The sequence below is a fragment of the Eucyclogobius newberryi genome, unplaced genomic scaffold, assembly GCF_026437365.1.
Source record: "Eucyclogobius newberryi isolate DKJ021-1_F unplaced genomic scaffold, fEucNew1.0.hap1 SCAF_20, whole genome shotgun sequence".
Taxonomy (NCBI): domain Eukaryota; kingdom Metazoa; phylum Chordata; class Actinopteri; order Gobiiformes; family Gobiidae; genus Eucyclogobius; species Eucyclogobius newberryi.
Genome location: NW_027315835.1, coordinates 1 through 27814, shown reverse-complemented (window position 1 = coordinate 27814; position 27814 = coordinate 1). Strand labels below are relative to the sequence as shown.

General features: G+C 52.1%; 1 protein-coding gene across 1 annotated transcript; it reads right to left on the bottom strand.

Moving 5' to 3' along the window:
* Positions 1–26582, bottom strand: LOC140368861 (pleckstrin homology domain-containing family A member 1-like). The gene is made up of 10 exons (XM_072456006.1): positions 26531–26582; positions 23471–23568; positions 21711–21830; positions 21201–21329; positions 21023–21091; positions 20100–20164; positions 19965–20028; positions 19507–19596; positions 4118–4191; positions 1–255 (listed from the first exon to the last, which is right to left on the bottom strand). Exons 2-10 carry the CDS (start codon positions 23552–23554, stop codon positions 90–92), a joined length of 861 nt encoding a protein of 286 aa, XP_072312107.1. The 5' UTR covers positions 23555–23568; positions 26531–26582; the 3' UTR covers positions 1–89.
* Between the last annotated feature and the right edge of the window lie 1232 nt (positions 26583–27814).

The following is a 27814-nucleotide window of genomic DNA, read 5'->3' as shown; positions in this document are numbered from 1 at the left end:
CCTCCCTCAGATGAACGTGGCTTGTATGTCGTCCTGAGGCAGCTCCATGTCGTCGCGGCTGCGTCGTTTCCACGGTGACGGCTCAGCAGTCACTCGGTCATCGTCCCGGGGATGGTCTCCGGGAGCGACAGGCGGCAGCGTGGTTTCCACGGTAACAGCCCCAGGAAGTGGGCGGGGTCCTGAGGGGGCGGTGCCAGGAGCAGGGGATTCTGATTGATGGAGGGGCAGGTAGAACATGGAGGCGGAGTCAGAGTCCTAAGAGAAAAAAGGAAGTGCAGGGTCAGACAGGAAGTGAGCGCACGGAGCAGGGGATTGTGGGAGGTGGAAGTTAAAACCATGATCATGATGTTACAGAGAATGACACGAGCGATGCAGAAAGAACTGTGAAGCTGATGGTTTGAGGGCACAAGCCTGGATACTACAAGAGCTGTAGTTACCATAGTAACAAAACGACAAAGTCCATCTGAAGGTTCTGACTCGGTTGGTGGTGGGAGGGCATCTGTGGTAAATATTTATCCCAGTTTTACTTTAAAAAAAAAATTACATAAGAAATGTTGAAAAATAAGAGTTTAAATGACAGGAAGTAGAGATGAGTCCCTCTGTGATGTCATCAGTGTGCGACACAGAGACAGTTTAAACCATGGTTGGACTAAATAAAGGTATACAATCTGGTTGCTAGGTAACAGCTGTGGAATCACCTCATATTTGTGCTCCTGTCCAACCAGGAAGTGTGTCAGTGTAAACTGTCTCTGTGTCGCACACTGATGACATCACAGAGGGACTCAGCTCTACTTCCTGTTGTTTTAAATTAGCTATAACCTGTTAGCTAAAGCCTCTGTTAACTATATCCTCTGTTAACTATATCCTCTGTTAGCTAAAGCCTCTGTTAGCTAAAGCCTCTGTTAGCTAAAGCCTCTGTTAGCTAAAGCCTCTGTTAGCTAAAGCCTCTGTTAGCTAAAGCTTCTGTTAGCTAAAGCCTCTGTTAGCTAAAGCCTCTGCAGCTTTAGCTTACGTGTGTTAGCTTTAGCCTCCATCAGCTTTAGCCTCTGTTATCCAATCCAATCCACTTTATTTATATAGCACGATTTATACAACCAGAGGGTTCCAAAGTGCTTCACAGCAAGGTAGTTAGCTTTAACCTCTGTTAGCTTTAACCTCTGCAGCTTTAGCCTCTGTAGCTTTAGCCTCTGTTAGCTTTAGCCTCTGCAGTTTTAGCCTATGTTAGCTTTAGCCTCTGCAGTTTTAGCCTCTGTTAGCTTTAGCCTCCACAGTTTTAGCCTCCGTTAGCTTTAGCCTCCGTCAGCTTTAGCCTCCGTCAGCTTTAGCCTCCGTCAGCTTTAGTCTCCGTCAGCTTTAGCCTCTGCAGCTTTAGCCTCCGTTAGCTTTAGCCTCTGCAGTTTTAGCCTCCGTCAGCTTTAGCCTCGTTAGCTTTAGCCTCCACAGTTTTAGCCTCCGTCAGCTTTAGCCTCCGTCAGCTTTAGCCTCTGTTAGCTTTAGCCTCCGTCAGCTTTAGCCTCCGTTAGCTTTAACCTCTGTAGCTTTAGCCTCCGTTAGCTTAAGCCTCCGTCAGCTTTAGCCTCCGTCAGCTTTAGCCTCCGTCAGCTTTAGCCTCCGTCAGCTTTAACCTCTGCAGTTTTAGCCTCCGATAGCTTTAGCCTCCATCAGCTTTAGCCTCCGTTAGCTTTAGCCTCCGTTAGCTTTAGCCTCTGCAGTTTTAGCCTCCGTTAGCTTTAGCCTCCGTCAGCTTTAGCCTCCGTTAGCTTTAGCCTCTGCAGCTTTAGCCTCCGTCAGCTTTAGCCTCCGTTAGCTTTAACCTCTGCAGCTTTAGCCTCCGTTAGCTTTAGCCTCCGTTAGCTTTAACCTCCGTTAGCTTTAACCTCCGTTAGCTTTAGCCTCCGTTAGCCTCTGTTAGCTTTAGCCTCCATTAGCTTTAGCCTCCGTCAGCTTTAGCCTTCGTCAGCTTTAGCCTCCGTCAGCTTTAGCCTCTGTTAGCTTTAACCTCTGCAGCTGTAGCCTCTGCAGCTTTAGCCTCCGTTAGCTTTAGCCTCCGTCAGCTTTAGCCTCTGTTAGCTTTAGCCTCTGCAGTTTTAGCCTCCGTCAGCTTTAGCCTCTGCAGTTTTAGCCTCCGTCAGCTTTAGCCTCTGTTAGCTTTAGCCTCCGTCAGCTTTAGCCTCTGTTAGTTTTAGCCTCCGTCAGCTTTAGCCTCTGTTAGTTTTAGCCTCCATCAGCTTTAACCTCTGCAGCTGTAGCCTCCGTTAGCTTTAACCTCTGTAGCTTTAGCCTCCGTTAGCTTAAGCCTCCGTTAGCTTTAGCCTCCGTCAGCTTTAGCCTCCGTCAGCTTTAGCCTCTGCAGTTTTAGCCTCCGATAGCTTTAGCCTCCATCAGCTTTAGCCTCCGTTAGCTTTAGCCTCTGTTAGCTTTAGCCTCTGCAGTTTTAGCCTCCGTTAGCTTTAGCCTCCGTTAGCTTTAACCTCCGTCAGCTTTAGCCTCCGTTAGCTTTAACCTCTGCAGCTTTAGCCTCCGTTAGCTTTAGCCTCGGTTAGCTTTAGCCTCCGTTAGCTTTAGGCTCTGCAGCTTTAGCCTCCGTCAGCTATATATATATATATATATATATATATATATACACACATTGTATATATATATATATATATATATATATATATATATATATATATATGTATATATACACACACATATATATATATATATATATATATATATATATATATATATATATATATATATACATATGTATATATATATATATATATATATATATATATATACATATGTATATATATATATATATATATATATATATATACATATGTATATATATATATATATATATATATATATATATATATATATATATATATATATATATATCCGTTAGCTTTAACCTCTGCAGCTTTAGCCTCTGTTAGCTTTAGCCTCCGTTAGCTTTAGTCTCCGTTAGCTTTAGCCTCCGTTAGCTTTAGCCTCCGTTAGCTTTAGCCTCCGTTAGCTTTAGTCTCCGTTAGCTTTAGTCTCCGTTAGCTTTAGTCTCCGTTAGCTTTAGTCTCCGTTAGCTTTAGCCTCCGTTAGCTTTAGCCTCCGTTAGCTTTAGCCTCCGTTAGCTTTAGTCTCCGTTAGCTTTAGTCTCCGTTAGCTTTAGCCTCCGTTAGCTCTAGTACAATCCGAGTAACGTACTAAGAAAGTGCTGGTGCGTCTGCCCGGAAACAGGAAGAGAATTGGTACAAAAAAGAGCTGCGCTGCGATTGGGCGGCACCGCGGGCGGTGGGCGGGGCTCAGTTTGTGAGGGCTAAAGCGTCACCGTGGCACCTCCCACTCTGCAGCAGAAGAACAAAGAGAGGAGAGAAAAGAGTGAGAGAAAACACGTGGGTTAAAAACACAGAAAGGGGGGTTAATGTCGTCACGGTTACGAACACGCTCCAAAGCAGGAAACACAGAGACGGTAACTTGGCAACCACGTTCTCTTCAAAATACATTTTAAAATTTTAAAAATAAAGTACTTTACATTTAAGTACATTTTTTGACTATATTTTGAACAAAAAAATATAATAAGAACAAAATGTAAAAAATAAAGTACTTTACATTTAGGACTCTTTTTATAAAACGCTTTGAAAGTCACGATCATTATTCTTTGGTACGATTATTATTGTGAACTGAATCATCCCGATTATTAAACCTCCAGGTCCTGAAAGAAACGAGGAGATTCTGACGTGAGGAAAGTGTTAATGACGAATGAAGCTGTGATGAGGCTTTGATGACTCTCCATTCAGGGGGGGGGGTCTGGGGGGTGTCGGGGGTCTGGGGGGTGTCGGGGGTCTGGGGGGTGTCGAGGGTCTGTGGGGTGTCGGGGTCTGGGGGGTGTCGAGGGTCTGTGGGGTGTCGGGGTCTGGGGGGTGTCGGGGGTCTGGGGGGTGTCGAGGGTCTGTGGGGTGTCGGGGGTCTGGGGGGTGTCGGGGGTCTGGGGGGTGTCGGGGGTCTGGGGGGTGTCGGGGGTCTGGGGGGTGTCGGGGGTCTGGGGGGTGTCGGGGGTCTGGGGGGTGTCGAGGGTCTGTGGGGTGTCGGGGTCTGGGGGGTGTCGGGGGTGTCGGGGGGGGACACGTACGTGGGGGACAGCAGGCTGCAGAAGGGCGTGTACCGCTCGATACACGGCGTGGACAGACGTCGGGTCTGTCGGATCTGAAAACCACACTTCAGCATCAGCAAAACAAGAACGATAAAAGAGAAACGGGCCTGAGAACTCCTGCTACGGACACGACACACGACACACGACACACGACCTTGTTAGACAGCATTGGTTTCACTCAGAATGTAAATAAAGCGACTCACACTCACAAGAACACTCTGGATCTTGTCCTAACGTATGGAACAGAGATTAGTGACCTCATTGTCCTCCCTCAAAACCCTATATTGTCAGATCATTTCCTAATTACCTTTCAGTTTATTCTTAAAGATCATCCAGTCCCACAAAATAAAGTTATAATGAAAAGGACAATATCTGAAAAATCTATCTCAAAATTCAAAGAAATAATAGAGCCAATATTCAGTGACATGTCATGTGATCATGTCATGTGATCAAGTCATGTGATCATGTCATGTGATCATGTCATGTGATCCTGCTGAGAACAGCTTTAGTCCCAGTTTAAGTGATCAATGTGTCGACTTGACCATGAATTCTCTGAAGTCTGCTCTTGACGTTGTCGCGCCGTTAAAACAGAAGGTCATTAGGCCAAAGCGCGCCTCCCCATGGTACAACCAAGAACTGCGTTCACATAAACAAAGAGTTAGAAAGTTAGAGGGATTATTTCGTCGCTCTCACACCGAAGAATCCCTAAAAGCAGGAAAAGTTGCCTGCTGTCCTATAAGCAGGCTCTGTGTGAGGCCCAAACCAGATATTATTCAAATCTAATAGAAGTCAACAAAAGTAACACTAAATTCCTTTTCAGCACTGTAGCTAGGCTAACAAACTGTCACAGTGCAGTAGAGCCCTCAATCCCAGCTACACTTAGCTCTGATGATTTCCTCCTATTTTTTAACAATAAAATAAAAACAATCAGAGATAAATTAGATGAAATTACCCCCGCTATTAGCCCTGAACTAGCCCAAGCTGTAAATCTAACGTCCCATATAAATCCACCTGTAAACCTAGAAAGGTTCACAGCTGTTGATCAAGCAGAGATAACTTCAGCCATTATGTCCTCTAAAAGCTCAACTTGTGTCCTAGACCCCATTCCAAGCTCCTCAAAGACATTCTCCCCCTAATTATAGACCCTATTCTTAATATAATAAATACTTCAGTAGAAAGTGTTTATGTTCCACAGTCCTTCAAACATGCAGTCATTAAACCTCTTCTGAAAAAGCCTAATCTAGATCCCGACCTATTGGTAAACTACAGACCTATTTCAAATCTTCCCTTCGTCTCTAAAATCCTTGAAAAAGTTGTAGTAAAACAGCTTTGTCGCCACCTGCAGGACAATAACTTATTTGAAGTTTTCCAGTCAGGGTTCAGAGCCCACCACAGCACTGAAACTGCACTAGTTAAAGTCACAAATGATTTGTTATTAGCCGCTGACGATGGACTGGTCTCAATCCTGGTTCTGTTGGACCTCAGCGCAGCGTTTGACACCATCGACCACAACATTCTACTGCAGAGGTTAGAATGTGATGTAGGTGTTGGAGGAACAGCCCTCAGCTGGTTTAAATCCTATCTATCTGATAGGTTCCAATTTGTTAATGTAAACCAGAGCTCCTCACCAAGCTCTAAAGTAATTTACGGTGTGCCACAGGGTTCGGTACTCGGTCCAATTCTGTTTACTCTTTATATGCTGCCATTAGGCAACATTATCAGGTCACATGGCATTAACTTCCACTGCTATGCAGACGACACTCAGCTGTATTTATCAATGAACCTGATCAGAGCGATCAAGTAGACAGACTTAGTACTTGTGTGAAGGAGATAAAAACCTGGATGACACTAAACTACCTGCTTCTTAACCCTGAAAAAACCGAGGTCATTGTGCTGGTCCTAAGCATCTACGAGACGCTCTATCTGAGCAGATAGTCACACTGGACAATGTCAGTGTAGCCTCCAGTTCTACTGTAAGAAACCTTGGAGTCTTATTTGACCAGGAGCTCTCATTTAAAGCTCATATAAATCAAGCTTGTAAAACAGCCTATTTCCATTTGCGCAACAAGAGCCAAAATCAGAAGAATCCTGCCTAAAAGTGATGCCGAAAAACTTATCCATGCATTTGTAACGACTAGATTAGACTACTGTAACTCCCTGCTTGCAGCGTGTCCTAAAAGCTCCATAAAAAGCTTTCAACTGGTTCAAAATGCAGCAGCAAGATTACTAACAGGAACAAAAAGAAGAGAGCACATTACGCCAGTGCTGAAGTCTCTTCACTGGCTCCCCGTCGAGTCCAGAATCAAATTCAAAATTCTACTCTTGACCTACAAAGCCATAAATGACATGGCCCCATCCTACCTCAAATATGCTATAGAACCATATCCTCCAAACAGAGCTCTTCGCTCTCAGAATGCCGGCCTTCTGGTGGTGCCAAGAGTCTCTAAAAGTACTGTAGGAGGTAGAGCGTTTAGCTACCAAGCCCCTGTGTTATGGAATCAGCTCCCGACCCATGTTAAATATGCTGACACAGTCTCTGCATTTAAGTCCAGGCTTAAAACGTTCCTCTTCGAAATCGCTTATGGTCAGACTAGTTAGGAACAGAAACATAAACCCACAGCTTCAGCTACGCTGCCCTAGGAGTAACTGTGCTGGGGGAAGTATGACAGCTTGAGCTCTGTCTTCTTCTTCTGACTTATTCTATCAAACAATATTTATTTCTTAATTCCACTTGCAAACTGTTCACCGCCTTCTTTGTCTTTGTCTCACTCCTGAGGACCTGTGGACCCAGATGTCCCTCTCCTGGTGAAGTGTCCCTGCCCCGTGTGGACGGTCCCTCATCTGCCTGAAGAGTGTCTCCAGCTCCAGTCTCCCTCACGTCTGTGAGAGTCACATCCTCCTTCACTGGAACTAACACAGGGACATACGCTTTTGTCCCAAAGAGGTTTTTTTTGTAGTTTTTCCTGCAGAAGGAGGAGCTGAGGACAGAGGACCCTGGGACATCGTCCCTCGTCCCCACAGACATTGTTGATTCGGCCTCAGAGGCGACTGTTGTTGTGATTTTGGGCCTTACAAAAATAAATTGATTTGATTTGACGACACATGGACACGTCACACGACACGACACACGACACGACACACGACACACGGACACGACACACGGACACGACACACGGACACGACACACCGACACACACGACACGACACACACGACACGACACACGACACGACACACGACACACGGACACGACACACGGACACGACACACGGACACGACACACGACACACACGACACGACACACGACACGACGCACGACACGACACACGGACACGACACACGGACACGACACACACGACACGACGCACGACACGACACACGGACACGACACACGGACACGACACACACGACACGACACATGTGACTTTCTGGTTAGACAGAATAGCACATGCAGCAGCTTTTCAGACGGTTTCCTTTGCTTGCTCTGCCTGCGTCAGGTTGTGTGTCGGGTTGTGTGTCGGGTTGTGTGTGGGGTTGTGTGTGGGGTTGTGTGTCGGGTTGTGTGTCGGGTTGTGTGTGGGGTTGTGTGTCGGGTTGTGCGTCGGGTTGTGCGTGGGGTTGTGCGTCGGGTTGTATGTGGGGTTGTGTGTCGGGTTGTGTGTGGGGTTGTGTGTGGGGTTGTGTGTGGGGTTGTGTGTCGGGTTGTTTGTCAGGTTGTGTGTCAGGTTGTGTGTGGGGTTGTGTGTCGGGTTGTGTGTCGGGTTGTGTGTCGGGTTGTGTGTGGGGTTGTGTGTCGGGTTGTGCGTCGGGTTGTGCGTGGGGTTGTGCGTGGGGTTGTGCGTCGGGTTGTGTGTGGGGTTGTGTGTCGGGTTGTGTGTGGGGTTGTGTGTGGGGTTGTGTGTGGGGTTGTGTGTCGGGTTGTTTGTCAGGTTGTGTGTCAGGTTGTGTGTCAGGGTGTGTGTCAGGTTGTGTGTCAGGGTGTGTGTGGGGTTGTGTGTCAGGTTGTGTGTCAGGGTGTGTGTCAGGTTGTGTGTCAGGGTGTGTGTCAGGTTGTGTGTCAGGGTGTGTGTCAGGTTGTGTGTCAGGGTGTGTGTCAGGTTGTGTGTCAGGTTGTGTGTCAGGTTGTGTGTCAGGGTGTGTGTCAGGTTGTGTGTCAGGGTGTGTGTCAGGTTGTGTGTCAGGGTGTGTGTCAGGTTGTGTGTCAGGGTGTGTGTCAGGTTGTGTGTCAGGGTGTGTGTCAGGTTGTGTGTCAGGTTGTGTGTCAGGGTGTGTGTCAGGTTGTGTGTCAGGATGTGTGTCAGGTTGTGTGTCAGGTTGTGTGTGGGGTTGTGTGTGGGGTTGTGTGTGGGGTTGTGTGTGGGGTTGTGTGTGGGGTTGTGTGTCAAGTTGTGTGTCGGGTTGTGTGTCGGGTTGTGTGTGGGGTTGTGTGTCAGGTTGTGTGTGGGGTTGTGTGTGGGGTTGTGTGTGGGGTTGTGTGTGGGGTTGTGTGTCGGGTTGTGCGTCAGGTTGTGCGTCGGGTTGTGCGTCGGGTTGTGCGTCGGGTTGTGCGTCGGGTTGTGCGTGGGGTTGTGTGTCGGGTTGTGTGTCAGGTTGTGTGTCAGGTTGTGTGTCAGGGTGTGTGTCAGGGTGTGTGTCAGGTTGTGTGTCAGGGTGTGTGTCGGGTTGTGTGTCGGGTTGTGTGTCGGGTTGTGTGTCAGGTTGTGTGTGGGGTTGTGTGTGGGGTTGTGTGTGGGGTTGTGTGTGGGGTTGTGTGTCGGGTTGTGTGTGGGGTTGTGTGTCGGGTTGTGTGTGGGGTTGTGTGTCAGGTTGTGTGTCGGGTTGTGTGTGGGGTTGTGTGTCGGGTTGTGTGTGGGGTTGTGTGTCAGGTTGTGTGTCAGGTTGTGTGTGGGGTTGTGTGTCAGGTTGTGTGTCAGGGTGTGTGTCAGGTTGTGTGTCAGGTTGTGTGTCAGGGTGTGTGTCAGGGTGTGTGTCAGGGTGTGCGTCAGGGTGTGCGTCAGGTTGTGCGTGGGGTTGTGTGTGGGGTTGTGCGTCGGGTTGTGCGTCGGGTTGTGCGTCGGGTTGTGCGTCAGGTTGTGCGTCAGGGTGTGCGTCAGGTTGTGCGACAGGTTGTGTGTGGGGTTGTGTGTCGGTTGTGTGTCAGGTTGTGTGTCAGGGTGTGTGTCAGGGTGTGCGTCAGGGTGTGCGTCGGGTTGTGTGTGGGGTTGTGTGTGGGGTTGTGTGTCGGGTTGTGCGTCGGGTTGTGCGTCGGGTTGTGCGTCGGGTTGTGCGTCGGGTTGTGCGTCAGGTTGTGCGTCAGGGTGTGCGTCAGGTTGTGCGACAGGTTGTGTGTGGGGTTGTGTGTCGGTTGTGTGTCAGGTTGTGTGTCGGGTTGTGTGTCGGGTTGTGTGTGGGGTTGTGTGTCAGGTTGTGTGTCAGGGTGTGTGTCAGGTTGTGTGTCAGGTTGTGTGTCAGGATGTGTGTCAGGTTGTGTGTGGGGTTGTGTGTGGGGTTGTGTGTGGGGTTGTGTGTGGGGTTGTGTGTCAAGTTGTGTGTCGGGTTGTGTGTCGGGTTGTGTGTGGGGTTGTGTGTGGGGTTGTGTGTCGGGTTGTGTGTCGGGTTGTGCATCAGGTTGTGCGTCGGGTTGTGCGTCGGGTTGTGCGTCGGGTTGTGCGTCGGGTTGTGCGTGGGGTTGTGTGTCAGGTTGTGTGTCAGGTTGTGTGTCAGGGTGTGTGTCAGGGTGTGCGTCAGGGTGTGCGTCAGGGTGTGCGTCAGGGTGTGTGTCAGGGTGTGTGTCAGGTTGTGTGTCAGGTTGTGTGTCAGGATGTGTGTCAGGTTGTGTGTCGGGTTGTGTGTGGGGTTGTGTATCGGGTTGTGCGTCGGGTTGTGTGTGGGGTTGTGCGTCGGGTTGTGCGTCAGGTTGTGCGACAGGTTGTGTGTCGGTTGTGTGTCGGGTTGTGTGTCAGGTTGTGTGTCAGGGTGTGTGTCAGGTTGTGTGTCAGGGTGTGTGTCAGGGTGTGTGTCAGGTTGTGTGTCGGGTTGTGTGTCGGGTTGTGTGTGGGGTTGTGTGTGGGGTTGTGTGTCAGGTTGTGTGTCGGGTTGTGTGTGGGGTTGTGTGTCGGGTTGTGCGTCGGGTTGTGCGTGGGGTTGTGCGTCGGGTTGTGCGTCGGGTTGTGCGTCGGGTTGTGCGTGGGGTTGTGTGTCAGGTTGTGTGTCAGGTTGTGTGTCAGGGTGTGTGTCAGGGTGTGTGTCAGGTTGTGTGTGGGGTTGTGTGTCAGGTTGTGTGTCGGGTTGTGTGTGGGGTTGTGTGTCGGGTTGTGCGTCGGGTTGTGCGTCGGGTTGTGCGTCGGGTTGTGCGTCGGGTTGTGCGTCGGGTTGTGCGTGGGGTTGTGTGTCAGGTTGTGTGTCAGGTTGTGTGTCAGGGTGTGTGTCAGGGTGTGTGTCAGGTTGTGTGTCAGGGTGTGTGTCAGGTTGTGTGTCGGGTTGTGTGTCGGGTTGTGTGTCAGGTTGTGTGTGGGGTTGTGTGTGGGGTTGTGTGTGGGGTTGTGTGTGGGGTTGTGTGTCGGGTTGTGTGTGGGGTTGTGTGTCGGGTTGTGTGTGGGGTTGTGTGTCAGGTTGTGTGTCGGGTTGTGTGTGGGGTTGTGTGTCGGGTTGTGTGTGGGGTTGTGTGTCAGGTTGTGTGTCAGGTTGTGTGTGGGGTTGTGTGTCAGGTTGTGTGTCAGGGTGTGTGTCAGGGTGTGTGTCGGTTGTGTGTCAGGTTGTGTGTCAGGGTGTGTGTCAGGGTGTGCGTCAGGTTGTGTGTGGGGTTGTGTGTGGGGTTGTGTGTCGGGTTGTGCGTCGGGTTGTGCGTCGGGTTGTGCGTCGGGTTGTGCGTCAGGTTGTGCGTCAGGGTGTGCGTCAGGTTGTGCGACAGGTTGTGTGTGGGGTTGTGTGTCGGTTGTGTGTCAGGTTGTGTGTCAGGTTGTGTGTCGGGTTGTGTGTGGGGTTGTGTGTCAGGTTGTGTGTCAGGGTGTGTGTCAGGTTGTGTGTCAGGTTGTGTGTCAGGATGTGTGTCAGGTTGTGTGTGGGGTTGTGTGTGGGGTTGTGTGTGGGGTTGTGTGTCGGGTTGTGTGTCAGGTTGTGTGTCAGGGTGTGCGTCAGGTTGTGCGACAGGTTGTGTGTGGGGTTGTGTGTCAAGTTGTGTGTCAGGGTGTGTGTCAGGTTGTGTGTCAGGTTGTGTGTCAGGATGTGTGTCAGGTTGTGTGTGGGGTTGTGTGTGGGGTTGTGTGTGGGGTTGTGTGTCGGGTTGTGTGTCAGGTTGTGCGTCAGGGTGTGCGTCAGGTTGTGCGACAGGTTGTGTGTGGGGTTGTGTGTCAAGTTGTGTGTCGGGTTGTGTGTCGGGTTGTGTGTGGGGTTGTGTGTGGGGTTGTGTGTCGGGTTGTGTGTCGGGTTGTGCATCAGGTTGTGCGTCGGGTTGTGCGTCGGGTTGTGCGTCGGGTTGTGCGTCGGGTTGTGCGTCGGGTTGTGCGTGGGGTTGTGTGTCAGGTTGTGTGTCAGGTTGTGTGTCAGGGTGTGTGTCAGGGTGTGCGTCAGGGTGTGCGTCAGGGTGTGCGTCAGGGTGTGCGTCAGGGTGTGTGTCAGGTTGTGTGTCAGGTTGTGTGTCAGGATGTGTGTCAGGTTGTGTGTCGGGTTGTGTGTGGGGTTGTGTATCGGGTTGTGCGTCGGGTTGTGTGTGGGGTTGTGCGTCGGGTTGTGCGTCAGGTTGTGCGACAGGTTGTGTGTCGGTTGTGTGTCGGGTTGTGTGTCAGGTTGTGTGTCAGGGTGTGTGTCAGGTTGTGTGTCAGGGTGTGTGTCAGGGTGTGTGTCAGGTTGTGTGTCGGGTTGTGTGTCGGGTTGTGTGTGGGGTTGTGTGTGGGGTTGTGTGTCAGGTTGTGTGTCGGGTTGTGTGTGGGGTTGTGCGTGGGGTTGTGCGTGGGGTTGTGCGTGGGGTTGTGTGTGGGGTTGTGTGTGGGGTTGTGTGTCGGGTTGTGTGTCAGGTTGTGTGTCAGGTTGTGTGTGGGGTTGTGTGTCAGGTTGTGTGTCAGGTTGTGTGTCGGGTTGTGTGTCGGGTTGTGTGTCGGGTTGTGTGTGGGGTTGTGTGTCAGGTTGTGTGTCAGGGTGTGTGTCAGGTTGTGTGTCAGGGTGTGTGTCAGGTTGTGTGTCAGGGTGTGTGTCAGGTTGTGTGTCAGGTTGTGTGTCAGGGTGTGTGTCAGGTTGTGTGTCAGGATGTGTGTCAGGTTGTGTGTCAGGTTGTGTGTGGGGTTGTGTGTGGGGTTGTGTGTGGGGTTGTGTGTGGGGTTGTGTGTGGGGTTGTGTGTCAAGTTGTGTGTCGGGTTGTGTGTCGGGTTGTGTGTGGGGTTGTGTGTCAGGTTGTGTGTGGGGTTGTGTGTCGGGTTGTGCATCAGGTTGTGCGTCGGGTTGTGCGTCGGGTTGTGCGTCGGGTTGTGCGTCGGGTTGTGCGTGGGGTTGTGCGTCAGGTTGTGTGTCAGGTTGTGTGTCAGGGTGTGTGTCAGGGTGTGTGTCAGGTTGTGTGTCAGGGTGTGTGTCAGGGTGTGTGTCGGGTTGTGTGTCGGGTTGTGTGTGGGGTTGTGTGTGGGGTTGTTTGTGGGGTTGTGTGTGGGGTTGTGTGTCGGGTTGTGTGTGGGGTTGTATGTCGGGTTGTGTGTGGGGTTGTGTGTCAGGTTGTGTGTCGGGTTGTGTGTGGGGTTGTGTGTCGGGTTGTGTGTGGGGTTGTGCGTCGGGTTGTGCGTCAGGTTGTGCGACAGGTTGTGTGTCGGTTGTGTGTCGGGTTGTGCGTCAGGGTGTGTGTCGGGTTGTGTGTGGGGTTGTGTGTCAGGGTGTGTGTCAGGTTGTGTGTCAGGTTGTGTGTCAGGTTGTGTGTCAGGGTGTGTGTCAGGGTGTGTGTCAGGGTGTGTGTCAGGGTGTGTGTCAGGTTGTGTGTCAGGGTGTGTGTCAGGGTGTGTGTCAGGTTGTGTGTCAGGTTGTGTGTGGGGTTGTGTGTGGGGTTGTGTGTGGGGTTGTGTGTGGGGTTGTGTGTCAGGTTGTGTGTCGGGTTGTGTGTGGGGTTGTGTGTGGGGTTGTGTGTCGGGTTGTGTGTCGGGTTGTGTGTCGGGTTGTGTGTCGGGTTGTGTGTGGGGTTGTGTGTGGGGTTGTGTGTGGGGTTGTGTGTGGGGTTGTGTGTCAGGTTGTGTGTCAGGTTGTGTGTCAGGTTGTGTGTCAGGTTGTGTGTCGGGTTGTGTGTCGGGTTGTGTGTGGGGTTGTGTGTCAGGTTGTGTGTGGGGTTGTGCGTCAGGTTGTGCGTCGGGTTGTGCGTCGGGTTGTGCGTCAGGTTGTGCGTCAGGGTGTGCGTCAGGGTGTGTGTCAGGTTGTGTGTGGGGTTGTGTGTCGGGTTGTGCGTCGGGTTGTGCGTCGGGTTGTGCGTCAGGTTGTGCGTCAGGGTGTGCGTCAGGTTGTGCGACAGGTTGTGTGTGGGGTTGTGTGTCGGTTGTGTGTCAGGTTGTGTGTCAGGTTGTGTGTCAGGTTGTGTGTCGGGTTGTGTGTGGGGTTGTGTGTCAGGTTGTGTGTCAGGGTGTGTGTCAGGTTGTGTGTCAGGGTGTGTGTCAGGTTGTGTGTCAGGATGTGTGTCAGGTTGTGTGTCAGGATGTGTGTCAGGTTGTGTGTGGGGTTGTGTGTGGGGTTGTGTGTCAAGTTGTGTGTCGGGTTGTGTGTGGGGTTGTGTGTGGGGTTGTGTGTCGGGTTGTGTGTGGGGTTGTGTGTCGGTTGTGTGTCAGGTTGTGTGTCGGGGTGTGTGTCGGGTTGTGTGTCGGGTTGTGTGTCGGGTTGTGTGTCAGGGTGTGTGTCAGGGTGTGTGTCAGGTTGTGTGTGGGGTTGTGTGTGGGGTTGTGTGTGGGGTTGTGTGTCAGGTTGTGTGTCGGGTTGTGTGTGGGGTTGTGTGTCAGGTTGTGCGTCGGGTTGTGCGTGGGGTTGTGTGTCGGGTTGTGTGTCGGGTTGTGTGTGGGGTTGTGCGTCAGGTTGTGTGTCAGGGTGTGTGTCAGGTTGTGTGTGGGGTTGTGTGTCGGTTGTGTGTCAGTTGTGTGTGGGGTTGTGTGTGGGGTTGTGTGTCAGGTTGTGTGTCAGGTTGTGTGTCAGGTTGTGTGTCAGGTTGTGTGTCAGGGTGTGTGTGGGGTTGTGTGTCGGGTTGTGCGTCGGGTTGTGCGTCAGGTTGTGTGTCAGGGTGTGTGTCAGGTTGTGTGACAGGTTGTGTGTGGGGTTGTGTGTGGGGTTGTGTGTCGGTTGTGTGTCAGGTTGTGTGTCAGGTTGTGTGTGGGGTTGTGTGTCGGTTGTGTGTCAGGTTGTGTGTCAGGTTGTGTGTGGGGTTGTGTGTCAGGTTGTGTGTCAGGGTGTGTGTCAGGTTGTGTGACAGGTTGTGTGTCGGTTGTGTGTCGGGTTGTGCGTCAGGGTGTGCGTCAGGGTGTGCGTCAGGGTGTGCGTCAGGGTGTGTGTCAGGTTGTGTGTCAGGGTGTGTGTCAGGGTGTGTGTCGGGTTGTGTGTCGGGTTGTGTGTCAGGTTGTGTGTCAGGGTGTGTGTCAGGGTGTGTGTCAGGTTGTGTGTCGGGTTGTGTGTGGGGTTGTGTGTGGGGTTGTGTGTCAGGTTGTGTGTCGGGTTGTGTGTGGGGTTGTGTGTCGGGTTGTGCGTCGGGTTGTGCGTGGGGTTGTGCGTGGGGTTGTGCGTGGGGTTGTGCGTGGGGTTGTGTGTGGGGTTGTGTGTGGGGTTGTGTGTCGGGTTGTGTGTCAGGTTGTGTGTCAGGTTGTGTGTGGGGTTGTGTGTCAGGTTGTGTGTCGGGTTGTGTGTCGGGTTGTGTGTCGGGTTGTGTGTCGGGTTGTGTGTGGGGTTGTGTGTCAGGTTGTGTGTCAGGGTGTGTGTCAGGTTGTGTGTCAGGGTGTGTGTCAGGTTGTGTGTCAGGGTGTGTGTCAGGTTGTGTGTCAGGTTGTGTGTCAGGGTGTGTGTCAGGTTGTGTGTCAGGATGTGTGTCGGGTTGTGTGTCGGGTTGTGTGTGGGGTTGTGTGTGGGGTTGTGTGTGGGGTTGTGTGTGGGGTTGTGTGTGGGGTTGTGTGTGGGGTTGTGTGTCGGGTTGTGTGTGGGGTTGTGTGTGGGGTTGTGTGTGGGGTTGTGTGTCAGGTTGTGTGTGGGGTTGTGTGTCGGGTTGTGTGTCGGGTTGTGTGTGGGGTTGTGTGTGGGGTTGTGTGTGGGGTTGTGTGTGGGGTTGTGTGTCAGGTTGTGTGTCAGGTTGTGTGTCGGGTTGTGTGTCGGGTTGTGTGTCGGGTTGTGTGTGGGGTTGTGTGTCAGGTTGTGTGTGGGGTTGTGCGTCAGGTTGTGCGTCGGGTTGTGCGTCGGGTTGTGCGTCAGGTTGTGCGTCAGGGTGTGCGTCAGGGTGTGTGTCGGGTTGTGTGTGGGGTTGTGTGTCGGGTTGTGCGTCGGGTTGTGCGTCGGGTTGTGCGTCAGGTTGTGCGTCAGGGTGTGCGTCAGGTTGTGCGACAGGTTGTGTGTGGGGTTGTGTGTCGGTTGTGTGTCAGGTTGTGTGTCAGGTTGTGTGTCAGGTTGTGTGTCGGGTTGTGTGTGGGGTTGTGTGTCAGGTTGTGTGTCAGGGTGTGTGTCAGGTTGTGTGTCAGGGTGTGTGTCAGGTTGTGTGTCAGGATGTGTGTCAGGTTGTGTGTCAGGATGTGTGTCAGGTTGTGTGTGGGGTTGTGTGTGGGGTTGTGTGTCAAGTTGTGTGTCGGGTTGTGTGTGGGGTTGTGTGTGGGGTTGTGTGTCGGGTTGTGTGTGGGGTTGTGTGTCGGTTGTGTGTCAGGTTGTGTGTCGGGGTGTGTGTCGGGTTGTGTGTCGGGTTGTGTGTCGGGTTGTGTGTCAGGGTGTGTGTCAGGGTGTGTGTCAGGTTGTGTGTGGGGTTGTGTGTGGGGTTGTGTGTGGGGTTGTGTGTCAGGTTGTGTGTCGGGTTGTGTGTGGGGTTGTGTGTCAGGTTGTGCGTCGGGTTGTGCGTGGGGTTGTGCGTGGGGTTGTGTGTCGGGTTGTGTGTCGGGTTGTGTGTCGGGTTGTGTGTCGGGTTGTGTGTCGGGTTGTGTGTGGGGTTGTGCGTCAGGTTGTGTGTCAGGGTGTGTGTCAGGTTGTGTGACAGGTTGTGTGTGGGGTTGTGTGTCGGTTGTGTGTCAGTTGTGTGTGGGGTTGTGTGTGGGGTTGTGTGTCAGGTTGTGTGTCAGGTTGTGTGTCAGGTTGTGTGTCAGGGTGTGTGTGGGGTTGTGTGTCGGGTTGTGCGTCGGGTTGTGCGTCAGGTTGTGTGTCAGGGTGTGTGTCAGGTTGTGTGACAGGTTGTGTGTGGGGTTGTGTGTCGGTTGTGTGTCAGGTTGTGTGTCAGGTTGTGTGTGGGGTTGTGTGTCGGTTGTGTGTCAGGTTGTGTGTCAGGTTGTGTGTGGGGTTGTGTGTCAGGTTGTGTGTCAGGGTGTGTGTCAGGTTGTGTGACAGGTTGTGTGTGGGGTTGTGTGTCGGTTGTGTGTCAGGTTGTGTGTCAGGTTGTGTGTGGGGTTGTGTGTCAGGTTGTTTGTCAGGGTGTGTGTGGGGTTGTGTGTGGGGTTGTGTGTCGGTTGTGTGTCAGGTTGTGTGTCGGGTTGTGTGTGGGGTTGTGTGTCAGGTTGTTTGTCAGGGTGTGTGTGGGGTTGTGTGTGGGGTTGTGTGTCAGGGTGTGTGTCAGGTTGTGTGTCAGGTAGTGTGTCAGGTTGTGTGTCAGGGTGTGTGTGGGGTTGTGTGTCGGGTTGTGCGTCGGGTTGTGCGTCAGGTTGTGTGTCAGGGTGTGTGTCAGGTTGTGTGACAGGTTGTGTGTGGGGTTGTGTGTGGGGTTGTGTGTCGGTTGTGTGTCAGGTTGTGTGTCAGGTTGTGTGTGGGGTTGTGTGTCGGTTGTGTGTCAGGTTGTGTGTCAGGTTGTGTGTGGGGTTGTGTGTCAGGTTGTGTGTCAGGGTGTGTGTCAGGTTGTGTGACAGGTTGTGTGTCGGTTGTGTGTCGGGTTGTGCGTCAGGGTGTGTGTCAGGGTGTGCGTCAGGGTGTGTGTCAGGGTGTGTGTCAGGTTGTGTGTCAGGGTGTGTGTCGGGGTGTGTGTCGGGTTGTGTGTCGGGTTGTGTGTCAGGTTGTGTGTCAGGGTGTGTGTCAGGGTGTGTGTCAGGTTGTGTGTCGGGTTGTGTGTGGGGTTGTGTGTGGGGTTGTGTGTCAGGTTGTGTGTCGGGTTGTGTGTGGGGTTGTGTGTCGGGTTGTGCGTCGGGTTGTGCGTGGGGTTGTGCGTGGGGTTGTGCGTGGGGTTGTGCGTGGGGTTGTGCGTGGGGTTGTGCGTGGGGTTGTGTGTGGGGTTGTGTGTGGGGTTGTGTGTCAGGTTGTGTGTCAGGTTGTGTGTGGGGTTGTGTGTCGGGTTGTGTGTCGGGTTGTGTGTCGGGTTGTGTGTCGGGTTGTGTGTCGGGTTGTGTGTCGGGTTGTGTGTGGGGTTGTGTGTCAGGTTGTGTGTCAGGGTGTGTGTCAGGTTGTGTGTCAGGGTGTGTGTCAGGGTGTGTGTCAGGTTGTGTGTCAGGTTGTGTGTCAGGGTGTGTGTCAGGTTGTGTGTCAGGATGTGTGTCAGGTTGTGTGTCGGGTTGTGTGTGGGGTTGTGTGTGGGGTTGTGTGTGGGGTTGTGTGTGGGGTTGTGTGTGGGGTTGTGTGTGGGGTTGTGTGTCGGGTTGTGTGTCGGGTTGTGTGTGGGGTTGTGTGTGGGGTTGTGTGTGGGGTTGTGTGTGGGGTTGTGTGTCAGGTTGTGTGTGGGGTTGTGTGTCGGGTTGTGTGTCGGGTTGTGTGTGGGGTTGTGTGTGGGGTTGTGTGTGGGGTTGTGTGTGGGGTTGTGTGTCAGGTTGTGTGTCAGGTTGTGTGTCGGGTTGTGTGTCGGGTTGTGTGTCGGGTTGTGTGTCGGGTTGTGTGTCGGGTTGTGTGTGGGGTTGTGTGTCAGGTTGTGTGTGGGGTTGTGCGTCAGGTTGTGCGTCGGGTTGTGCGTCGGGTTGTGCGTCGGGTTGTGCGTCAGGGTGTGCGTCAGGGTGTGTGTCGGGTTGTGTGTGGGGTTGTGTGTCGGGTTGTGCGTCGGGTTGTGCGTCGGGTTGTGCGTCAGGGTGTGCGTCAGGTTGTGCGACAGGTTGTGTGTGGGGTTGTGTGTCGGTTGTGTGTCAGGTTGTGTGTCAGGTTGTGTGTCAGGTTGTGTGTCGGGTTGTGTGTGGGGTTGTGTGTCAGGTTGTGTGTCAGGGTGTGTGTCAGGTTGTGTGTCAGGGTGTGTGTCAGGTTGTGTGTCGGGATGTGTGTCGGGTTGTGTGTCAGGATGTGTGTCAGGTTGTGTGTGGGGTTGTGTGTGGGGTTGTGTGTCAAGTTGTGTGTCGGGTTGTGTGTGGGGTTGTGTGTGGGGTTGTGTGTCGGGTTGTGTGTGGGGTTGTGTGTCGGTTGTGTGTCAGGTTGTGTGTCGGGGTGTGTGTCGGGTTGTGTGTCGGGTTGTGTGTCGGGTTGTGTGTCAGGGTGTGTGTCAGGGTGTGTGTCAGGTTGTGTGTGGGGTTGTGTGTGGGGTTGTGTGTGGGGTTGTGTGTCAGGTTGTGTGTCGGGTTGTGTGTGGGGTTGTGTGTCAGGTTGTGCGTCGGGTTGTGCGTGGGGTTGTGCGTGGGGTTGTGTGTCGGGTTGTGTGTCGGGTTGTGTGTCGGGTTGTGTGTCGGGTTGTGTGTGGGGTTGTGCGTCAGGTTGTGTGTCAGGGTGTGTGTCAGGTTGTGTGACAGGTTGTGTGTGGGGTTGTGTGTCGGTTGTGTGTCAGTTGTGTGTGGGGTTGTGTGTGGGGTTGTGTGTCAGGTTGTGTGTCAGGTTGTGTGTCAGGTTGTGTGTCAGGGTGTGTGTGGGGTTGTGTGTCGGGTTGTGCGTCGGGTTGTGCGTCAGGTTGTGTGTCAGGGTGTGTGTCAGGTTGTGTGACAGGTTGTGTGTGGGGTTGTGTGTCGGTTGTGTGTCAGGTTGTGTGTCAGGTTGTGTGTGGGGTTGTGTGTCGGTTGTGTGTCAGGTTGTGTGTCAGGTTGTGTGTGGGGTTGTGTGTCAGGTTGTGTGTCAGGGTGTGTGTCAGGTTGTGTGACAGGTTGTGTGTGGGGTTGTGTGTCGGTTGTGTGTCAGGTTGTGTGTCAGGTTGTGTGTGGGGTTGTGTGTCAGGTTGTTTGTCAGGGTGTGTGTGGGGTTGTGTGTGGGGTTGTGTGTCGGTTGTGTGTCAGGTTGTGTGTCAGGTTGTGTGTGGGGTTGTGTGTCAGGTTGTTTGTCAGGGTGTGTGTGGGGTTGTGTGTGGGGTTGTGTGTCAGGGTGTGTGTCAGGTTGTGTGACTCACAGAGCTGGACGATCGTCCTGGGCCTCGTTGAGCCACAATTGCTCCAGAAATGGCTTTAATCCAACTGTGCATCTCCTCTGGACTGTCCGCCTGAAACAGAGAGGAACCAGGTCTGAACCGGGTCTGAACCGGGTCTGAACCAGGTCTGAACCGGGTCTGAACCGGGTCTGAACTGGGTCTGAACCAGGTCTGAACCGGGTCTGAACCGGGTCTGAACCAGGTCTGAACCGGGTCTGAACCGGGTCTGAACCGGGTCTGAACCGGGTCTGAACCAGGTCTGAACCGGGTCTGAACCGGGTCTGAACTGGGTCTGAACCAGGTCTGAACCGGGTCTGAACCGGGTCTGAACCGGGTCTGAACCAGGTCTGAACCGGGTCTGAACCGGGTCTGAACCGGGTCCAGGACTAAACAAGACTAAACCTGGACAGAAACAAATCTTCAGATGGTCAGACACAAACCTGGACGTAGAAAGTCCTGAAGCCGGTGACCAACTCAAACAGGTTGTGTCTCATCATGGGTTCACTGCACAACAACCACAATCACAATCACAATCACAATCATAATCATAATCATAATCATAATCATAATCATACCTCTGTTTACACTCCTGGACAGTGTGAATGTCTCTCAGGTGAATGACCCTCAGTGGCTCTCGCTCCTGAAACACAAAGATCCACGACACGTCATAAACACGTCTAAAACGTTTGAAATCTTTACATCATTTTGATAATTCTGTTCCGACTTTCACACAATCGATATCGAAGGGTTTTTTAAGCTGAAGGAACAAAAAAGATTCAAAAAGATTCTTACGTTTCTATTTTTTGAGACGTTTTATTGATTTTATTTGTTTAACTCGTCATTTTGTCACTTTCTCTCGACTTTTCGTTGAAACTGGAGCGAGGAATGTTCTGGAGCACAGGCCACGCCCAGTGTGGAGCACAGGCCACGCCCAGTGTGGAGCACAGGCCACGCCCAGTGTGGAGCACAGGCCACGCCCAGTGTGGAGCACAGGCCACGCCCAGTGTGGAGCACAGGCCGAGACACGCAGAGTGTGGTATGCAGAACATGCAAACGCCTCCGCCTCAAAGACACGCTCACACAGGCTGGGGCTGGGGGGCTTTGGGCTCTTGGGGGCTTGGGCTCTCTGGGGGGCTCTTTAGGTTCTCTTTGGGTGCTCTTGGGGGGCTCTTTGGGTGCTCTTTGGGTGCTCTTGGGGGGCTCTTGGGGGGCTCTTGGGGGGCTCTTGGGGGGCTCTTTGGGGGCTCTTTGGGTGCTCTTGGGGGGCTCTTTGGGTGCTCTTTGGGTGCTCTTGGGGGGCTCTTGGGGGGGCTCTTGGGGGGGCTCTTGGGGGGCTCTTTGGGGGCTCTTTGGGGGCTCTTTGGGTGCTCTTGGGGGGCTCTTTAGGTGCTCTTGGGTGCTCTTGGGGGGCTCTTTAGGTGCTCTTGGGGGGCTCTTTAGGTGCTCTTGGGGGGCTCTTTGGGTGCTCTTTAGGTGCTAAAATAAAGACGTTCCTCACCAGGTCTGACTTGAAGTAGCTCAGAGCGTTTTCATCCAGGAGGAAGTAGCGTCGCTTCCACGTCTTCATCTGCGACAGAAAACACATGACACAGGAAGTAGAGTCGAGGGGCCCTTTAAACGAGGGGCCCTTTAAACGAGGGGCCCTTTGCATCAGTAAAGTAGTAGTGTTTTCTCACCACGGCCCCTTGTTTGACGCAGTAGCCCACTTTCATCACGCTCTGGTCCTGGGCCCCTCTCGACAGGAAGTACGGCAGCTGAGAGGCGGGCTTTCGCTTGTCGCCGCCATTTTGACCCTCCGACTGCTCCTGGAGACAACAACAACAACAACATTTAGAACACTAACACTGCTCCTGGAGACAACAACAACAACAACAACAACAACAACAACAACAACAACATTTAGAACACTAACACTGCTCCTGGAGACAACAACAACAACAACATTTAGAACACTAACACTGCTCCTGGAGACAACAACAACAACAACATTTAGAACACTAACACTGCTCCTGGAGACAACATTTACATACATAAACAACATTTGGCATCTCTTTAGAAAACGTCTGAGATACAAGTCATTTATAAATGTTTGTGACTCATTGACAAACAAACTCATTATAATAATTATAATAAGACTTGACCCGGGTCAGGGCTCGTTAGAGACAATGTAAATGACCTGCACACACCTGTGTGGCTGTGATGATGGGGACTCCTCCGATGATCTCTGTCTTTGTGGACACTTGTTTGGCCCCTCCCAGCAGTTCGGCTCCTCCAAGGGGCCCCGGACCCTCCCCCGACTTTGGCACCTGCAACCAATGTGTGCATTTGTCAAGTCTAAACCCAAATTATGCTTCTTTTTTTACCCCCGAGGTCGATCTGAGCGAGACACAAAAATGTGTTTGGTGTGTGTGAGGGGCGTGGCTACAGCGAGCGTGTGTGAGGGGCGTGGCTACAGCGAGCGTGTGTGAAGGGCGTGGCTACAGCGAGCGTGTGTGAGGGGCGTGGCTACAGCGAGCGTGTGTGAAGGGCGTGGCTACAGCGAGCGTGTGTGAGGGGCGTGGCTACAGCGAGCGTGTGTGAAGGGCGTGGCTACAGCGAGCGTGTGTGAGGGGCGTGGCTACAGCGAGCGTGTGTGAAGGGCGTGGCTACAGCGAGCGTGTGTGAGGGGCGTGGCTACAGCGAGCGTGTGTGAAGGGCGTGGCTACAGCGAGCGTGTGTGAGGGGCGTGGCTACAGCGAGCGTGTGTGAAGGGCGTGGCTACAGCGAGCGTGTGTGAGGGGCGTGGCTACAGCGAGCGTGTGTGAAGGGCGTGGCTACAGCGAGCGTGTGTGAAGGGCGTGGCTACAGCGAGCGTGTGTGAGGGGCGTGGCTACAGCGAGCGTGTGTGAGGGGCGTGGCTACAGCGAGCGTGTGTGAAGGGCGTGGCTACAGCGAGCGTGTGTGAGGGGCGTGGCTACAGCGAGCGTGTGTGAAGGGCGTGGCTACAGCGAGCGTGTGTGAGGGGCGTGGCTACAGCGAGCGTGTGTGAAGGGCGTGGCTACAGCGAGCGTGTGTGAGGGGCGTGGCTACAGCGAGCGTGTGTGAAGGGCGTGGCTACAGCGAGCGTGTGTGAGGGGCGTGGCTACAGCGAGCGTGTGTGAAGGGCGTGGCTACAGCGAGCGTGTGTGAAGGGCGTGGCTACAGCGAGCGTGTGTGAAGGGCGTGGCTACAGCGAGCGTGTGTGAGGGGCGTGGCTACAGCGAGCGTGTGTGAAGGGCGTGGCTACAGCGAGCGTGTGTGAGGGGCGTGGCTACGCCGAGCGTGTGTGAAGGGCGTGGCTACAGCGAGCGTGTGTGAAGGGCGTGGCTACAGCGAGCGTGTGTGAGGGGCGTGGCTACAGCGAGCGTGTGTGAGGGGCGTGGCTACAGCGAGCGTGTGTGAGGGGCGTGGCTACAGCGAGTGTGTGTGAGGGGCGTGGCTACAGCGAGCGTGTGTGAGGGGCGTGGCTACAGCGAGCGTGTGTGAGGGGCGTGGCTACAGCGAGCGTGTGTGAGGGGCGTGGCTACAGCGAGCGTGTGTGAGGGGCGTGGCTAAAGCGAGCGTGTGTGAGGGGCGTGGCTAAAGCGAGCGTGAGCGTGAACGGTTTTGCCTCATTTCTTTGACTTCTCTGCAAAGCCTCTACGCCGCGCGGACTCTGCAGTTTAGACTCTACAAAGGCTCAGATGTTAAAGTGTTTGAAATGCGCAGGTGGAGTCTGAGCGCGTGTGCACCTGTTGTGTCAGCTCCAGCAGGGGAGGCACCGCTCTGCAGCGAGGTCACCATCAGGTCAAATCATGATTCAGCCTTTTACTGAATAGTCCTGAACCTAGTCCCAGTTATGTCTCGGTTCAGATTAAGTCCTGGTCCTGGTTGAGTCCTGGTCCTGGTTGAGTCCTGGTCCTGGTTGAGTCCTGGTTCTTGGACTCACGGTGATCTTGGTGGCGTTGTTGAGGACGTTGATCCACTCCACCAGATCCTGTTGGTCGTTGGCCTGAAGGAAGAACTTCCTCATTCCAGCGTTTATCACTGAAACAAACACCTGCAGTGAGAGTCCTGCAGTGAGAGTCCTGCTGTGAGAGTCCTGCAGTGAGAGTCCTGCAGTGTGAGGGTCCTGCAGTGAGAGTCCTGCAGTGAGAGTCCTGCAGTGTGAGAGTCCTGCAGCGAGAGTCCTGCAGCGAGAGTCCTGCAGCGAGAGTCCTGCAGTGAGAGTCCTGCAGTGAGAGTCCTGCAGTGAGAGTCCTGCAGTGTGAGAGTCCTGCAGTGAGAGTCCTGCAGTGTGAGAGTCCTGCAGTGAGAGTCCTGCAGTGTGAGAGTCCTGCAGCGAGAGTCCTGCAGTGAGAGTCCTGCAGCGAGAGTCCTGCAGCGAGAGTCCTGCAGTGAGAGTCCTGCAGTGAGAGTCCTGCAGTGTGAGAGTCCTGCAGTGAGAGTCCTGCAGTGAGAGTCCTGCAGTGAGAGTCCTGCAGTGTGAGAGTCCTGCAGTGAGAGTCCTGCAGTGAGAGTCCTGCAGTGAGAGTCCTGCAGTGTGAGAGTCCTGCAGTGAGAGTCCTGCAGTGACTCTGTCGAGCTCTGACTCGGGCTCACCGCGCTCCATTAGCCGGAGTTAGCACGAGTTAGCATGTTCAACGACAGAGTTAGCATTAGCCTCCACACATCACTATAATAACGACCACAGCCACTCGAGCGTGACGCCAGAGCAGAGACACAAAACATCGCTACCGTTAGCCATTAGCGCCGAAATTAGCATAGCGCCGAAATCAGCATAGCGCTTTTCCTGACGCTCAGAGACGCTCCACAGTTCAGCGCAGACAAAACACACAAACCAAACAACAAAAGAAAGCGGAACACAATTTAAAAGTCTAGCAATGCTACATTTGATTTATTAGGCCCGAGCGCCACAAGCTGCGAGAGGCCTATTAATCTCGTAAGGCCGTGCGAAGCGCGGCTGCAAAAGTGCGCACGTAGTGCGCACGAAATCGAGCGCGAAGCGCTCGCCCACTTCCAAACACTCACTAACGCACTCCTTCACTCATGCACGCCCCGTGCAGACTAATTAGTTGTAGGAAAATGGAACATTACCATTGTAAACGGGCGAAGCCCGTGCAAAAGTGCGCACTAAACGAGCACTTTACATTGCAGTATGTAATTACTTATAAAGTACTCATTTGCGCTAAGTAGCTCACGAATACGTTCCATCTCTTGCATGTTCCGTTCATATAAACATGTAATGCAAAAATTGAACATTATTACTGTTTAGAGGGCCAAAAGCACAAAGTGGGCGGAGCGCTTTCCGAAAATGTATAGTTTATGATATTTGAAAAATGGGAAACATTGTTTTCGCATCGGAATATTATTCTTTCTTCTTCTTCTTCTTCTTCTCGGGACACGCCCCCTATTTTTCACCCAGTGACATTGACGAAAAGTCACAAAAATGTTCACACCTCTAAAAATCGTGCCTCTACATTCTGGCCATTTCCCTTTTCTAAAATAAAAAAATTGGCGCGTCAAATGTACCAAAAATGCATTGAGAGATTAAGATAGGAAATGACCCAAAAAAAATCTTATCGTAGAATAATGAAATTTGGCGCAGAGGTAGATGGTGACAAGAGAAGTAACAAATATTATTACGGCAACGCCGTCCACCCAACCAAATGTCGGCCATATTGCTTCAAAAATGGCTAAGCATGACTTGGTGAAAATGCTACTGAGGAGTGGGACATCAAAAGTTATTCAAATGACTTTGACCCTGTCACAGTTTCTGTGGGTTTGGGCGAAGCCTCAAACTGTAGCAAGAATTTCATAAATCTCCCAAATTTAACATTTCTGCCGTTTGCGCAGATAAAGTCCGAATTGCGTCAAATTAGAATCAGTTGTTAAACTCTTTGCCCTAAACCTACTTGAAGTGAAATAAATTCATTTGGCGCCACAGCGCCCCCTACAGATTTTATATGGAGGTTAAATGTTTAGTTTTGCGAAATTATATGAAATTTGACACAAAACTCAATTTTAGCCCCATCAAAAAAGTCATTGACTCATGTCATAATTGTTATGGCGTTGCCGTAGCGATGACCAAAACCTCCCATGTTATTCCAATGGGGAAATCACCAGAACATGTTTACACTTTAGACTTTCACAAACTCCTCCCCCTCAGGGCGTCAGCCCTATTAACATGAAATTTGGTGAGACTCATCTTCAGGACCATCAAAAGTTATTCACATTTTTATTCAAAGAGTCACGGTGTCTGTGCGGCAGAGCCGCACATTTTGCCAAGAATTCAAAATAAAATTGCTTTTTGATGTAAAACAAAGGGGAGAAGATGTGACAGCGTCACAGATTCAGCAGTAGGCGTAATAAAAGGACCATTGGGGAGCGTTAGCCACGCCCCCTCCTCCGGCGGCGTGGCGAGGGCCGATCATTGCCGCTTGCGGCTTTATTTATTATTATTATTCATGGCTTTATGTTGCGCCTTAAAACTCAAGCAAGTTTGTGACGTTTGTTCACCGACAACGGCAATAAACCACTTCTGAGTTTTTGGGGAGATTTTAATATTCATAGCAACAGAAAAGGCACAGAATGAGTTTTCTATTATAAGGAAGAAGAAGAAGAAGAATTGTGAGTTTATTTGCTCTTTTTACTGATAAATCCAGTGGTTTTTGTGTGTTTTTGTGTGTTTTTGAGTGTTTTTGTGTGTTCTCCTGCAGCACTTTAGCACAAATACACGAGTCTTCAGGTTCTGCCCATTTCAAATATTACAAATAGAGGTCGTCAGGTCAAATGTAACGGAAACAAACGGAGCTCGGACACAATAACCCGCTGCGCGTGAACTCAGGTCGCACTGTACGACTTCCTCCGCCATCCGTAAACAGCCGGACGCGCGGCTCTGCGGCGAGCGGCCGGGACGGACAAAAGGGCCGGGAACCAACCAGGAAGTACGGCAGGAAGTCGGGGCGGAAGCAGGAAGTAAACGCGGGAAGCGCGGGCGAGCACTCACCGAAGCAGAACTCAGCTTTGGGGCGCAGTTTGGTGGCGTCGCTCACCTGCGGAAAGACAAACCACTCCAGGTCACCATGACAACAGCCATGACAACCACCATGACAACCACCATGACAACCACCATGACAACCACCATGACAACCACCGTTACAGCAGATAAAAGACTCTTCTGTACAAAAGCAGGGATTTCATTAGTCATGACGCCTTGTTTATTATTTACTATTATTTACTGACCTACTACGTTGATACTACGACCAAAAGAGAAGGAAGGAAGAAGAGGAAGAGGAAGAGGAAGAAGGAGAAGAGGAAGAGGAGAGAGGAGAAGGAGGAAGAGGAGAAGAGAAGAAGAGGAAGAGGAAGAAGAGGAAGAGGAAGAAGAGGAAGAGGAAGAAGAAGAGGAAGAGAAGAGGAGAAGAGGAGAGAGAGGAAGAAGAGGAAGAAGAGGAAGAGAGGAAGAAGAGGAAGAAGAGGAAGAGGAAGAGGAAGAAGAGGAAGAAGAGGAGAGAGGAAGAAGAGAAGAAGAGGAAGAGGAAGAAGAGGAAGAGGAAGGAAGAGGAGAGGAAGAAGAGAAGAAGAGGAAGAGGAGGAGAAGAGGAAGAAGAGGAAGAGAGGAAGAGGAGAAGAGGAAGAGGAGAAGAGAGAAGAGGAAGAAGAGGAAGAAGAGGAAGAGAAGAAGAGGAGAGGAAGAAGAGGAAGAAGAAGAAGAAGAGGAAGAGAGGAAGAGAGGAAGAGGAAGAAGAGGAAGAAGAGGAAGAGGAAGAAGGAGAAGAGAGGAAGAGGAAGAAGGAAAGGAGAAGAGAGGAAGGAGGAAGAGGAAGAAGAGGAAGAAGAGGAAGAGGAAGAAGAGGAAGAGGAAGAAGAGGAAGAAGAGGAGAAGAGGAAGAAGAGGAGAGAGGAAGAGGAAGAGGAGAGGAAGAGAGGAAGAAGAGGAAGAGGAAGAAGAGAAGAAGAGGAAGGAAGAGGAAGAGAAGAGAAGAGGAAGAAGAGGAAGAGAGAGAAGAGGAAGAGGAGGAGAGGAAGAAGAGGAAGAGAAGAGGAAGAAGAGGAGAGGAGGAGAAGAGGAAGAAGAGGAAGAGGAAGAAGAGAGAAGAAGAGGAAGAGAGAGAGTTGAAGAGGAAGAAGAGGAAGAGAGAGAGAAGAGGAAGAGGAAGAAGAGGAGAAGAGGAGATTAGAGGAAGAAGAGGAAGAAGAGAGAAGAGGAAGAAGAGGAAGAGGAAGAAGAGGAGAAGAAGAGGAAGAGAGAGAGAAGAAGAGGAAGAGAGGAAGAAGAGGAAGAGGAGAA